The sequence below is a fragment of the Corvus kubaryi genome, unplaced genomic scaffold (genome assembly GCF_017639235.1).
Source record: "Corvus kubaryi isolate FWS band 111438036 unplaced genomic scaffold, C.kubaryi_AGA036_p1.0 37284, whole genome shotgun sequence".
Classification (NCBI taxonomy): Eukaryota; Metazoa; Chordata; class Aves; order Passeriformes; family Corvidae; genus Corvus; species Corvus kubaryi.
Genome location: NW_024581088.1, coordinates 3,239,518 through 3,254,249, shown reverse-complemented (window position 1 = coordinate 3,254,249; position 14,732 = coordinate 3,239,518). Strand labels below are relative to the sequence as shown.

General features: G+C 51.4%; 2 protein-coding genes across 5 annotated transcripts in view; one reads left to right on the top strand and one right to left on the bottom strand.

The window, feature by feature from the left end:
• Window positions 1-3,095, top strand: part of BUD23 (BUD23 rRNA methyltransferase and ribosome maturation factor) — an 18,767-nt gene extending 15,672 nt beyond the window's left edge. The window contains exons 13-14 of the transcript XR_006015666.1: window positions 1,890-2,082; window positions 2,810-3,095. The gene's annotated coding sequence lies outside the window, so the exon portion shown is untranslated. The remainder of the gene's footprint in view (window positions 1-1,889; window positions 2,083-2,809) is intronic.
• Window positions 1-14,732, bottom strand: part of STX1A (syntaxin 1A) — a 54,105-nt gene that overhangs the window by 9,576 nt on the left and 29,797 nt on the right. For 3 of the 4 annotated variants that reach the window (XM_042025901.1, XM_042025900.1, XM_042025898.1), the window contains exons 4-6: window positions 10,319-10,393; window positions 7,612-7,685; window positions 2,257-2,365 (exon numbers count right to left, since the gene is read on the bottom strand). In XM_042025901.1, the coding sequence (XP_041881835.1) occupies window positions 2,257-2,365; window positions 7,612-7,685; window positions 10,319-10,393 (258 nt within the window). The remainder of the gene's footprint in view (window positions 1-2,256; window positions 2,366-7,611; window positions 7,686-10,318; window positions 10,394-14,732) is intronic. The other variant, XM_042025899.1, reaches the window with a different exon arrangement.

The following is a 14,732-nucleotide window of genomic DNA, read 5'->3' as shown; positions in this document are numbered from 1 at the left end:
AGAGGAGAGGAGAGGAGAGGAGAGGAGAGGAGAGGAGAGGAGAGATGCTCCTGGGTGGGCAGCGTGATGCTGATGGTCACCGAGGCACAACCTCTGGCACACACAGACAGCAGTGCCTACACAAGGAGAAGGGAACAGAACCACACAGGGCTGTGTGGAGCCCCAGGGGGTGCCTACAGCCCCGGGGCAGTGAGTCTACATCATCACCTCTGCCGCAGAGCCAGATGTGGTGAAGATGGAGAAACTTGCTGGGGAGCCTGCCCAGAGCAGCTGAGAAGCTCCTGCTCTCATACTTTAAAACCCGAGTGATTTACTGGCTTTGCTGTCAGAGCTCCCAGCACTTTCTATCTTTGGATTCCTCAGCTGAAAATGAGAGCTGTGGAATTCTGTGCAGTCTCCACATCCCATCTGTTCCAAAGAGCCTGCGCAGGTGCCCCTGGGGCAGCTGGGGCTGAAGGTGCTGGCTGGGACACCCTAGACCAAGCAGAGCCCCTGCCCAGGCAGCACTCCTGGTAAAACCTCCATAAGCTGTTCCTTTTGATGAGTCTTTTTTCTGGGAGATACTTATTTTCCACCATCCTGATGGGAGAATCCAGCTTTGGCAAAGGGCTGTGCAGAGGACTATGTCCCTCTCCAGCACAGCCCCATCCCACCTCTGCACCTCCTCCACACCTCCATCCTGAAGGGAACAAGGGTCCCTTGCTGTCAGGAACTGGGACACCTCCCCTACACATCGGGGGCTTCATGGGGACTCCTGAGCAGCCCTTTCCCTACACCCATCGGGCTCTGTCAGGCACTGACAACCTGGCAGGATGGACAGAGCAGACACAAGAATAACAGTGTATCTTCAGAATTTAAGCAGAGTAGCAGAGCCCTCCAAAATCCAGCAGGAAAACAAGAGGAAGACTTCTTTCAGGTCTGCATCCAGTCAAGGACATGGCTTAGTCCTTCCAAATCTCCTCTCTCAGAGGGAGGCACATGGATACCTCAAATTCCTGTTCACGTGACAAGCCACTCCTCAGCAGTCAACTGCAGGGTGATGTTGGCTGAGGAATGAGTCAGGCAGCTGGAGCAGTGACACATCCTGCTTTACAGCAAACTGGCAAGCTCTGGTTGAGCCTCATGTCAGTCAGCCTTCCTGTCCAGCCTTCCCGTCCAGACATCAGAAAGACAAATCTGAACAAAGATTAAGGCTTGCACAGCTCTGTCTCCTTCCAGCCCTCCACAGAAATTCCCATACCCCACAGCACCCAGATTCCCAGACCCATGAAGCACATTCCCACAGGTGACCACCAAGGACATCAGTCTGACTCACAGATCTCCTCTCATCATTCACAGTGAGTTGTTGGAGGAAAGAAAACCATCCATTTGGTTGTTAGGGAAAAAAAAAGGACTAAGTTCAGATCCTTCCATTCTGAGCACAAACCCCACAACGTCTGACAGTGAGATCATTTGCAAAAATCTCTTTTAATCTCTGCATGCCCTGACTTCCCCCTTGCTTATTCCCCTAATTACATGGTTCTTCTTTGCTGGGAGATAACCCCATTGCTCTAAACTATCCAGGTATCACTGATTGCCCAGAAGAACCATAAGGAGAGTGTTTTTCTAGACAGGCAGGACCGAACTTCTCCTAAGTGATGGGCTCTGGGTGACTCAGAGATCTTAGTGCCACAGTAGTGTCACCTGGGTGAGGTGTCACCAGCCTCAGAGGTGTCACCTGGGGTCCACCCTTGGCCAGACAACATAATGGCTGCTAAGAGCCATCAGGTCCTGGGCCCACAAAGGTGCCTGGGGCCACTGAGGCTCCTGTTCTTCCTGTGCAAGGGAGACCATCAGGAGCAGGGAGTGCTCCAATCTCAAGAATTCCCTTCTCTCTTTTCTCTGTTTAGCTTAGTTCATCCATGAAGAAGAGCACCCTGAGGAAGGACAAATACACACAGGAATCAGGAATTCCCATGAGCTTCTTTGAATTAAAAATTAGCTGCAAACACAGAAGAAATTCCTCTCCTTCTGATGCCTGCTCTTTCTCTGCAGCGTTTTGGGATGTACTTTGCTGGGTGTACTTTGCCACTGAAACTCAAGGTACCACCCCATGCCCATCTCCCACAGAAGCTGTGTTCCAGCCACTCCCATAGGCTCTTGTGCATCCCAGGTTTGCCCAGCTGTGGGAGTGGCTCTGATCCACTGGGAGCCAGTGCAGGATGTGGCCCCATGGCACACACACCCCAGCTGTGTTCCCACTCCAGGTTTACTCACTGATCTCCAGCTGCCTCTGGATCCTGCCCTTGCAGCGCTCCCGGTAGTCAGTCTGCGTGGCATTGTACTCGGACATCACCTCCACGAACTTGCGGGACAGTGTGGAGTGCTAAGAGGGAAGAGAAGGAGAGAGGGAGCTGAGGGTCCCATGGGAGGGAAGGCTCAGCCCTGAGCACCTCCAGCCACCCCAAAAGCACTTCCAGCCCAAATGCTGCTCCAGTGAGTGTGACAGAGCACAAGGCGGGCAGGTGGCAGCACGTGACACGTCCCCAGGGGAGTGGACCAGAGGCATTGTCTTGGGGTGACTTTGTGATGTGTATCCCCTATCGCTGCCCCATGCCCAGAAATTAATTTTGTGCCTTTCTGTGCCTTTAAACTGAGCCTGAGAGGGGGAAGAGACAAAACCGAGGGAACTTTCTAAGCAGTTTGTTTTCATGTTTCCAAGGACACAGAGATAGAGGCAGCTCTGTGTTCAGCTGTGGCGGCAGAGCGAGAGTGGGGAAAGCACCCTGCTTGCTTTCAGCCAGTTTTTCAGCTCCTTTTTTTTCTCCAGGGAGAGACAGAGAGTTGAACTTTTGTTTTCCTGGGACTTTGTTTTTTCTTTTTTTTTTCTCTGCTGGGCTATTTCAACACCAGAATACATCGGGAGGAATTTCCACTGAGGCCTTGGCCCTGGACGGGGGCCCACCACCCCTTCCCAGCTCCAAGGAGGGGGAGAGAGATCTACAGAAGGACTCTGAAATTTTCCCAGGTTTCTCTCAGCAGAGCGAGAGGTTTCATTATTTAGCATCATTATCCTTTTCCTGTGTGTTTGTTAAAGAAATAGTTTTCATCTCTTTCACTTTCCTTGGAGGAAAATTTTTTTTTTTCCCCAACCTGGTAGGGGAGGGCTGGTTGTAACCTGCTTTCTATCAGAGGATATATTTCTAAATTTGGCCAAACCGGCACAGGTATCCCTCATCCAGCCCTACCTAAGCACAGCCTCCAGCCCCAAGAAGACACTCTGAGAGGCTGGCAGCACCCTACTTGCACTACTTCTGCCCAGAAAGCCTGGAGGCAAGGCCACAGCAGTGCCCTGGGTTGTGTCCTGCCCTTCCTGTGCCGTGCTGCCGGGACATGCCAGACCCCACACGGGCACAGGAAGGACCTGCGGGGATCATTCTGCAATGCTGGGGGCAACTGTACCCAGCCCTGCTCAAAGGCAAAATCACAGAATCACTAAGGTTGGAAAAGACCTCAAAGATTATCAACTCCATCCTGTGACCGATCCCCACCTTATCAACCAGACCAGAGAACTGAATGCCACATCCAGTTGTTCCTTCAACATCTCCAGCAATGGGGACTCTACCACCTCCCTGGGCTGCCTGTTCCAATGCCTGACCACCCTTTCAGTGGAGAAATTAGTCCTGATACCCAACCTGAAACCCCACTGGCACAATTTCAGGCTGTTTCCTCTTGTCCTGTCCCTTGTTCCCTGGGAGCTGAGCCCAACCCCCACCTGGCTGCACCCTCCTGTCAGGGAGTTGTTGAGAGCGAGAAGGTCCCCCTGAGCCTCCTTTGCTCCAGACAGAGCTCCCCCAGCTTGCTCAGCTGCTTCTCATCATCCTTGTGCTCCAGACCCGTCCCCAGCTCCGTTCCTGTCTCTGGACAGTCTCTGCACAGCGAGGGAACAGGGAATGTCAGATGTGCCTGGTGCCACCAGCACTCAGATGTGTTGGTGCAGGTGTCTGTACACCTGGAGGAGCCCCAGACAGCACAGCCTTACCTCCAGGAGACGACACGGGTGACATCTCCAGGGTACGCCTGCACTGGTTCTACAGCTATTCTAAGCCAGCAACAGCAGAATATTTATGGAGAGCCTCAGCTCATCTTCTCCCTCCTCCACCACAAAGCTTACATGAACGCCCCTGGCAGCTCCAGCTCCATCCTCTGCTTGAGAGGTGCTGGCCCAGAGCAAGGTCACAACAGCTCCCAAGCATCTCAGCTCAAAATCCAGCAATGACGTGACGTGCCATCCAAGCGACGCTTCTGCTGTTCCAAAATTGTTTTTCCTAAAATCCACTTCATTCTCATTCAGCTGAAAACTATCAACATATGTTGATCTACAGCCAAATATAGCCCGGGTGTTGAGTGACACCCTTCCTGCTCACTAGCACACCATGCGACACGTCTTTTGCTTAAGAAGTTATTTAACTCAGTGTTTATTTTCTCAGATTGTTATTTTATGTTCCCCTGGGCATCCCACATGTCTACAAAATTCATTTGATTTTTGGAGGAACATGGAGTTTTGCGCAAAATCGGCTGGAAAAAAGCATTTTAAATGGCTTTCAGACATTAAATAAACCTACCTGAATATTCACAGCAAATAAAAAGCGTGTCAAAATGTACCTCGTGTTTGAAAGAAACTCATTAAACAGAAAATTTTAACTCAAGTTAGGAAAAGGATTTGTTTCACTCAGGTCTAGCAACTCTTCACTCCCCAAACATGGGCAAAGCAGCCCAAACCGGATTTCCAAAGAGCTGATAAAAGCTCTGGGTATTCAGAGTGGGCTCTGAAAGCCCCCAAAAGCACACACTGAAACTGGGGTCCTTGTCCTTCATGTGATTAAGAGAAAGATATTTTTGAAGTGTTTATCCCATGGAGTAATATACAAAAATTATAAGTATATATAAAATATATACTTCTATATTATATATGCATATAGAAACATAGAAAAAACTGTCGAGACCTCTGGGAAGCTGCATCACTGGCTGCATTTCTGGACCGGGGATGCCTTTAGGAATTGTGACCCCAAGCCCCCTCCCTGTACCTGGATCTGCCACAGGCAGGTCCAGATCTGATGAGACTCTTCTGTCTGGAAATGACCACAGCAAAGCCAGAATAAATGCCCATAATCTTAATGCTCAATTACTCCTAGTTTACAACATGTTAACAAGGGGGAATCGGCTCCTCATTCCTTCTTTTACCCAGTGTTTTGCTAATACCAAAGTCCATACAAACTGGAGAAGACACAAATACCTACAGAAACATCAAGCTTCAAGCACCAGGCATGTCTAAATCAGCTTTCCAGTTTGGCTCATCCCAAATTTCATACAGAATGTGGGAAGGGAGGAGAGAGCAGGCCAGGCTCTGGGAAGACACAGCCACATTGCCCAGGAGAGGCTGGAACTGGTCTGTGTCACTGCAGGACAAAGTGACATGGTGGTGATCCCAGGTGGGGCACAGGACAAGCGAGGACAGGCTGAGAGAAGCAGGGCCCGGTCAGCTGAAGGTGACAAAGCCCAGAGAGATCCTTTTGTTACAATGACCCAGAGGGAGCAAAGAGAGAAGCTGGAGCAAAACTCATCTTGGAAGTGCACAGGAGCAGGAAAAGAGATGAGGGACAAAGCTGGGACATGGAATTCCATTTACATATTAAGGGGGGAAAAAAATCTTCGTAAGAGTGGTCAAACACTGGAAAAGGGCCCGGAGGACCCACAGTCTGTAGTGTCTCCATCCCTCTGCATTCTGGGGAGACAAACACCTGCAGGAGCTCAGAGCTGGGGACCAGCCAGGCCAGAAGCCAAAGCTCCAAAATGGAGCAGTGTCACACTGCCAACCTAAGGACTCTGTGCCACGGCCCAGAGGTGCTCCCCTGCCCCCAGTGAAACGCTAAAAAATGCCCACATTGCAAGAAAATGTCCCACCTCCCTGACTGAGGGAGTTGGGGTTGTTCAGCCTGGAGAAGAGAAGGCTCTGGGGAGACCTTAAAGTCACTTCCAGTGCTAAAAGGGCTCTAGGAGAGCTGGAGAGGGACTTTGGACAACGCTCTGAAGTGACACAACAAGGGAGAATGGCTTCCCACTGCCAAAGGGCAGGGTTAGATGGGATATTGGGAAGAGATTTTTCCCTGTGAGGGTGGTGAGGCACTGGCACAGGTTACCCAGAGCAGCTGTGGCTGCCTCATCCCTCAAGTATTCAAGGCCAGGTTGGACAGGGCTTGGAGCACTCTCGTCTAGCAGAAGGTGTCCCTGCCCTTGGCAGCGGGTTGGACTGGATCACCTTTGAAGGTACCTTCCAACCCAAACCACTCCATGGCTTTATGGTGGAGCAGAGCCCTGAATCCCACTCTCCCACATACCAGGATGACATCTGAACCACAGAGTTCAACACAGACCAAATCTAAATCCTGCTCAAATCTACAGCCGTGGGTTATGCAGTTCCCATTTGTGGCCACCTCCAGTTTTCCCAGACACTGCCAAAGTAAAGCCTTTTCCTGAGAAACAAGGACACATCACAGCTAATACCAGGAACCACCACCACTGACTGCCATCTCCCCCCCCTGCCACTGGCACTGGCACCTGCATCTGGGATGACATCAGCTCTTGAGGAGCTCAGCACAGAGCATGGAGCAGAACACCTCGGGGGTTCACAGCACTGCTTTCAGCACACAGAAGTGTCTCTGGAGTGGGAAGGGAAGTTTTTTCGTGGAAGGGATCTGCTGTCAGCCTGACACTGCCCAGCTGCAGCAGAGCTCTGTCCACACTGGATCCTTCTGGAAGGAACAGAAGAGCTGCCCTGCAGCAGAACTTGCTGCTCTCCTGTTGCTGCACCATCCTTTGGCTCTGCCATGCCCCAGAAATTCCCTGTCCTGCCTGCTCTAGAGACAGGTTGGCCTTTCCCCTCCCCCAGCTTTGTAGAGGACAGTTCCCTCATGGCCTCAGGCTGAGCTGGGACAGCTGGTGCAGGGCTGGAGGACACTGGGGTTCCAGCTGGGAGCTGCAGAGCTGACTCATTACCATCACTGCCATATTGATCCGGCACCAAATGCGGATGGGAGAGAAGGCTCCCTGAGTGTCTTCCCAGGCTGAGGAGGAGATAAACTACAAAAGCCAAAACTCCTCCAGCACCACTGCAGAGCATGGAGAAATCAGGACTTCTTGTGTGTGCATAACCCCCTGTGAGAGCTACAGATCTACATCTGGATCCCCCCCCAGATGATGAAGAGCAGCACTGGCAGCTTCTGTTACCTTTATCCCTTTAATGGGATACACACTCTTGGTTGCAGAACAAGGCTCTGAGACGCCTTGTCTTCACCCACATCCCCCAGTACAGAGGACACAGCTCTGCAGCGATGCAAGGACAGATTCCAGGCTGGATCAACAGCTGCATCCTACCAAGTACTCTCTCACCAAAGCATCACCAGAAGGTAAAAACTACACACCAGCTCTGCACGGTTGGGCAGGAAGACAGAGTTTCACCCAGAGAAATCTGCTCCATAGCCAAGCACAGACCTCCTCTCCCAGCACCTCCTGGGATCCCTCAGCTGCCACTTCCCACCTTCCCCTTCCTGGTGCCACAGGGCAGAGGCTCACCTGAGTTTTCCTTATCCGCAAGTCAGCCGATGACCTGTTCAGTCCTTCCTCTTGCTCGATACTCTGCTCAATGCCTGGTCAGGGTAGAAGGACACATTATTTTGTGCTGTTTGAAGAACAATCATTAAGGTTGGAAAGGACCTCCAAGATCATCAAATCCAACCTTCAACCAATTACCTCTAGCTCATTAAACCGTGCTGTCAAATGCCACATCTACTCATTTTTTGAACACTTCCAAGGATGGTGACTCCACCACTTTGCCAGACCGCCTGTTCCAGTGCTTAACCAAAGGAAAAGGATTGTTTGGCAAAGGGACTGCAAAAGACTGGATTCAGGAGCAGCTGGTACTGGGCAGTTCCCAAATCCTGACTCCACCATTCAGCCTGGCAGCAAAGCCCTGTTTCATGACTGAAAAACACCTGGTGCCTGGCCATTGACTGCGATTTGGGGCTGAAAGGGCAGCACTGTCATCCCCAGCCTGGTGAGCCAGGATTTCCATACAAAATCAATGTGATGCTTAGGTCTGATTGCCAGTATTCAAACTGGAGAGCTGTTCCCACCAGAGAGGCAGGAGGAGGAAATCCAGAGCTGAAGTGTCTCTGCAAAATACCAAACCTCAAGACTCCTCCAGGAAACCTAAAAATAGCAGCTCCTCCAGCTGCCTGGACTGGCACAGGGAGGACCCACCATGCCAGCATGAGTGTGCTGCACCGTGCTGAGCACTCATGTAGCAGGGCAGGGATCTGCTCCTTTAATTATGCAGCTAATTGAGATGAAGCCCTCACTGCCCAAAGCCTGTGGACCATGGCAGGGAGGAGCACCATCATGTCCCACCATGCTTCAAGCAGGGAGAGGTCACAGGGGTGCAGGGCAGTAGGCCTGGCACAGAGCAGGACAGTGCAATCCTGCCCCATCCCTGGAAGTGTCCAAGGCCAGGTTAGATGGGGCTTGGAGCAACCTGGTGTAGTGGAAGTTGTCCCTGCCTATGTCAGGGAGCGAAATGAAATTACCTTTAAGGCCGCTTACAACTCAAACCATTCCATCATTCCAGGATTCTATGAAACCTGATCCTCAAGGCCAGCTCAGGACATACTAATTCAAAGACTTAATTTCAAAACTTGGAAGAAAGCTCCCATCAGCAGGCTGGTCAGTGTGCAGAGACACATATCTCCACATAAACCACCTGGTGTGAGCTGGTGGCATCCCCTGAGTCTGGCTGAAGACCCCATTCCTAACACTGATGTCCCACAGCTCTCTGAGCCCAGCTGTCCCCAGCACCTTCCATTCTGGAGCAGGTCCCTCAAGCCCAGCACAGGGCAGGTTCCTCCTGTAGCAAGGACTCCTGATTCCCTGGAGCTGCCCCCTCACAGTACAGCTCAGCATATTTCATCAGCAACTGGGCTTCCTCCACACTTGTCACAAACCACTCCCAAGGAATGGTATTGGCAAACACTGGGCATTTCTGATAATTAGTAAAATCACATTCTCCCAAGAAGCTGGTAATTAGAATTAGCCCGTGCATGAGTAATGTCTGGCCTGAAGAAGTCAGTTTGTTATCAGCAGATGTTGTTTTTGATCAGTCCTGACTGTTTTCTGTCATTGATCATGCTGGCCATGAGGCGATTTGGGACAAAACACAAGGACTAATCATCTGCTGCTCCAGGTAAATATGATACCAGACAGTCTTTTCTGGAAGCAGGAAACAGGAATTGGAGCCTTCAGGCTTTCAAAGTCCCTTATAAAACACTGAACAAAACACTTCTGGAAAAGGATTTTTGTTTTGTATGGGCCAAACCCCATCACCAGGGATCCCGGCGTGTCCAGGGCCATGGGAATCAATCCATTAGACTATGGAATAGATAAGATGGCCCCTGGCTCTCCTTCCTGGCTCTAGTTGAGATCACGTGCTAGGAGGATAAAGGGAGCATGGGAACAGTGGAGATACAGGTCTCCTGGCCCACACATGGGACATGGCCACACCAGTGGTGACCAATTTAACAAAGGGCTCCAGGCACATCTGAGTCCTCCATGACTGTGAGATGTCTACAAAACCCTGGGATTAGTGAGGACACTGCTGCCTTGGGGGAAGCACCAGCTCCTCTCCTACCTTTCAGACACAGCCAGGTCTTCTGCACCAATCTCAACCAAACCCCAGACTGATGTCCAAGACCACCACAGTCAAATCCAAGATAACAGAGGTGACCTGCCTCCCATCTGAAGATGCTTCCATCCTCTCTGACTCCCTCAATCCCCTGGGGTCCAGTCTTGGAATTCTGGGCTTGTCCGAGTGCTCCAGCACAACCCTGACCATCAGTGGGTTGACAGTCACCTTGTTCTTACATCCCAGACTGACTGACTCTTCCAATAGTGGAGACTGGAGGTCATATCCTGCAGCACATCCCACAGCAGCACCTCTTCACTCACACTGAATAGAACCTGTGGCCATGCTGGGGGTTTGTCCAGCATCCAACCCCTGCCAGTGGTGTGGCACAGGACTTACTCAGAGCCCACCAGCTGCTCGTGGTCCCATTCCCTCAATTACATTTTGGGAATGGGGCACAAGGGGGCAAATTCACAAAGGGCAAATTAAAGCACCTGGAGGGTGCAGCAGAGAGGAAAGGTGATGCCCATCCCTGAGAGTATTCCCAGCCTGGGACAGGAGTGCTCCAGGCAGAGCTCCGCAGCTCCATCACAGGCCAACACTCACTCTTTAGTTTGGAGCGCACTTTGTTCGCCGTCTTCTTTATATCAGACATCAGCTCTTCCAGCTCCTCCTTTGTTTCTGGGGAGAGAGGAAAGAGCAAACATGGATGTGCTGCAGAGACCAATAAAATCTGCTGCCCTGCAGAGTGTAGAGACCAGAGCTATGAGCACTTCAACCCCCTACCTGGAAGAATTTCCAACCCCTGACTGAGAACACTCCCATCCCCAGACTGAGAGCACCTCCACCCTCAGACTGGGAACACTTCCAACTCCAGACTGGGAGCACTTCCACCTCCACACTGGAAGCACTCCCATTTCCAGACTGGGAGAGCTCCCATCCATAGACTGGGAACATTCCACCCCCAGACTGAGAGCACTCTTGCCTCCAGACTGGGATAGCTCCCACCTCCAGACTGGGAGCACTCTTGCCCCTAGACTGGGAACATTCCCATATCTAGACTGGGAGAACTCCCACCTTCAGACTGGGAGCACTTCCACATCCAGACTGGGAGCACTCCCACCTCATGCTCCGTGCTGGACTCTCCTTCCACTCCTGAGACCTCCAGCTGCTTCCAGCTCTGGGGCCCCAAGACAAGTGTTAAACTGAACAAGAGTGAGGTCAGCTTGGACATGGGGAAGAAATGTTGGACCGTGAGGTTGGTGAGGCCCTGGCACAGGCTGCCCAGAGAAGCTGTGGCTGCCCCATCCCAGGAAGTGTCTGAGGCCAGGCTGGATGGGGCTTGGAGCAACCTGAGATAGTGGAGGGTGTCCCTGCCCATGGCAGGGAGGTGGAATGAGATGACCTTTCAAAGTCCCTTCAAACCCAAACCATCCTGTGAATCTGTGATCACATACAGGTTCCTCTCCCAGAAACCAGCATGCCCTGAAAGAAGCCAGGATTTGCAGATGTGGCTCTCACCAACCTGTGCTTCAGGAACTGCCAGGCCCCCTGTACACAGCAGCCCCTGTACACAGCCCCATGCCCAGAATGCTGGGACCCAACTATGGTCTGCCAGTGCAGCTCTCCCTGCTGCCACCCCAATATTCCCTCTTGATTTTGATGAGATCAAGACTTAATTAAATAAAACTTTGTTTAATAGAGCTGAGGCATATTGACTGACTCATGTCAATGGCATAATTAGAAAATCCTGATAATGGAAATGTGTTGGGGGAAGGTCCTATCGTACTGGCGGCTGTACACATTCCCATCCCCGAGCTACAAGCTTCAGCACTACTAGGAAAAAAAGAGAAGGAACACATCTGTGAAGTCCTTCACCCCAGGGTATTTGCTGGAGAACAGGCACAAATGCAGTGACAGGAATAGGATATTTTCAGTTTGAGTTATCATTTAAGTGACTAGTTATTTTTTTTCTCCATTCTTAAAAAACTTGTAATAGTAAGAAATAAAGAAATAATAAGAAATTTAATACTAAGAAATTCCTTGAAAGAATTTGCAATAATAGGAAAATAATAAGCAATAATAAACTGTTAAAATAAGAAATTAATAACTGTAATAATAAGGAATTACTAATTATTTCTCAATAAAGAAATAAACCAGTGGGCTGAGTAACTCCTTGCAGCCATCCAGCCTGGGCAAGCTGACAAGGACCAGGAGTACTGGAGACAGCAGGCTGCCACAGACATGGGGATGGTCTGGGAGTTGGGATTATCCACCTGGAAAGAGGAAAGCCAAAGTGGTTCCTACTGCTGTCTGAGACTACCCTGCAGGAGGGTGGAGAGAAGGTGGGGCCAGGTGTCCTGCTGGTCCTTGGAGGTGACTACTGATGCTTGGAGCTGCACTGGAAGAGGACAAGCAGTGCTGGACCAAGCAAAATGCAAATTCGATATTAAGAAGAAGAACAGTCATAAAGGCAGTCAAATACCGGATGCAGAGAGGCTGTGGGATGTGTGTCCTTATGGATATTCAGCACAAGGCTGGGTGAAAGGCTGAGCATTGGACCTGCTGGAGGGGATCGGCCAGGGGCCTCCAAGGTCCCTTCCCACCCATATCCACCTTCAATTCTATTGAACAATTTCACATAGCTCACTGCCATGTACTTTCCCTTCTCCCCGGCAATCCGGGCTGACGGATCTCCCCCTCTACTCTGCTCTTGTGAGACCTCACTTGCAGACCTGCTTCCAGCTCTGGAGTCCCCAGCCTAGGAAGGATGTGGAGCTACTGGAGCAAGTGCAGAGGAGACCACAGAAATGACCTGAGGGCTGGAGCCCCTCTGCTCTGGAGCCAGGCTGGGAGAGCTGGAGGTGTTCGGCCTGGAGAAGAGAAGGCTCTGGGGAGACCTTAGAGCCCCTTTCAGGGCCTAAAGGGGCTCCAGAAGAGCTGGAGAGGGACTTTGAACAAGGAATGGAGGGACAGAACAAGGGAGAATGGCTTCTGCACTGAGAGAGGGCAGGGTTAGATGGGAGAAAAGTAGATTCTTCCCTGTGAGGGTGGTGAGGTCCTGGCACAGAGTGCCCAGAGCAGCTGTGGTTGCCCCATCCCTGGAAGTGTCCAAGGCTGGGCAGGGCTTGGAGCAACCTTGTCTAGTGGAAGGTGTCCCTGCCCATGGCAGGGTGATTAGGTGATGAGATGAGATGACATAAGATGAGATGAGATGAGATGAGATGGTATTTAAGGTCCCTTAACATTCTGTGATGCACTGCTGTGAAGCTGCCACTGAGGACAAGTGGTGAGTACAGTCCTGTGCTGGCCACTCAGGGAGCGGACAAGACTGCACGGGTGGAAGGAGGGAACAGGGAATGGGGCTGGGTGCCTTCCCTCAAAATATTTCCAACTGAGCAGCATGGAGAGCACTCCTTCTGGCCTGATTTGAGTCACAGGCCATGTGAGGATTACTTGGCGGCCTGGCAAGCACAGGCTGCCCAGACAACTATTTTCACATCCACGGTGTCTGTTTAAGTGACTCACTCAGATCTGTTTAACCATTCACAGCAAGTGACATACAGCTATGGGAAGCTGAAGTACCACAACATTACTGTGCCACGGCCGGCCTCACTTCATGCCAGAGTGGCACTGAGGGGGCAGATGGGATGTTTTAGAGGATGAGTCAAGCTCCCCATACCCCACAGCCCACGTAGGATGTCTGCTCCATTCCCACTGGCACTGAGCACAGTGGGAGCAGAGATGTCCCCATGGCCACATGTCCCCACTGGGAGGGAGGAGGAGTCTTTGGTCCAAGGTCGAGTCTTATACCCTTGAGAAGCCCCAGGGCCTGCTGTGACCTGCCTGGGAGGGAGCCCAGGCAGTGCAGAGAGCAGGCAGGGGTGCAGGCAGGGGTGGGTAGTCTTTCTCCTCCCTCTGCCAACAGCTAGTGAGGCCCTCATCCGACGGAGAGCAGACACCCAGCCCAGGGTGGTAACACTGCAAGCAGGCAGGAGATGCAGGCAGGCAGGAACAGGTAGGCAAAAGCAGGTAGGAGCAGGTAGGAGGGGGCAGGAGCAGGCAGGCAGAAGCAAGCAGGAGCAAGCAGGAATAGGCAGGCAGGCAGGGACAGGTAGACAGGAGCAGGCAGGAGCAGGCAGGCAGAAGCGAGCAGGCAGGCAGAAGCAAGCAGGCCAGGAAGGAGCAGACAGGATCAAACAGGAGCAGGCAGGATCAAGAAGGAGCAGGCAGGAGTAGGCAGAAGCAGAAGGGAGGAACAGGCATGAAGGCAGGAGCAGGCAGGAGCAGGCAGGATCAAGAAGGAGCAGGCAGGAAGGCAGGAGTGGGCAGAAGAGCAGGCAGGTGCTGGCAGGCACAGCTCTCCACCCTTCACAGGTAGGTAAGTGCAGGCACTGCCACTGTAGCTCTCTGGATATCACGGTGACAGTGACTTTGCACACAAGGTGCTCAGCCCTCGAGCTGCCTCACTCTTTGCTGGGACTAAGAAACTTCACCTCGGCAACCTGCAAGTCTTTACTGACAACAACCAACCAACATCATCGAGAAAAGTGCAATTCTAAGCTAATTCCGAGCTGAGTTACCTGGCAAAGCTGGAAGGAATCTTTTTGGCAAAGACTTAGCTCTTTCAATAAAAAATTAAAGAAGATCCTGAGAACAGTTCCTTGAAGGCAATTTAAAAAAAAATAAACCTTTCTTGTTTATCTTGGCACTTTCCTTAAGGGAATGTTGGGTATTTTTTAAAGGTGAATGCAAAGAGGAAGCACAGACCTGACAGGCCCACAATGATCTGGTCTCTGGGAGCAAATCATAAGGAATCCTTCCTAGGAACTCTATGGAAACATTTTCCATAGTCTTTCATGGCCTTAAAGCAATACAAATGAAATCTGTTTTAAAAGCCACTAGGCAGGAGATTGTCGAGAAAGGTCCTGCACCTGAGTCAGGGCAATCCCCAGTACCAGCACAGACTGGGGGATGGATGGATGGATGGATGGATGGATGGATGGATGGATGGATGGAT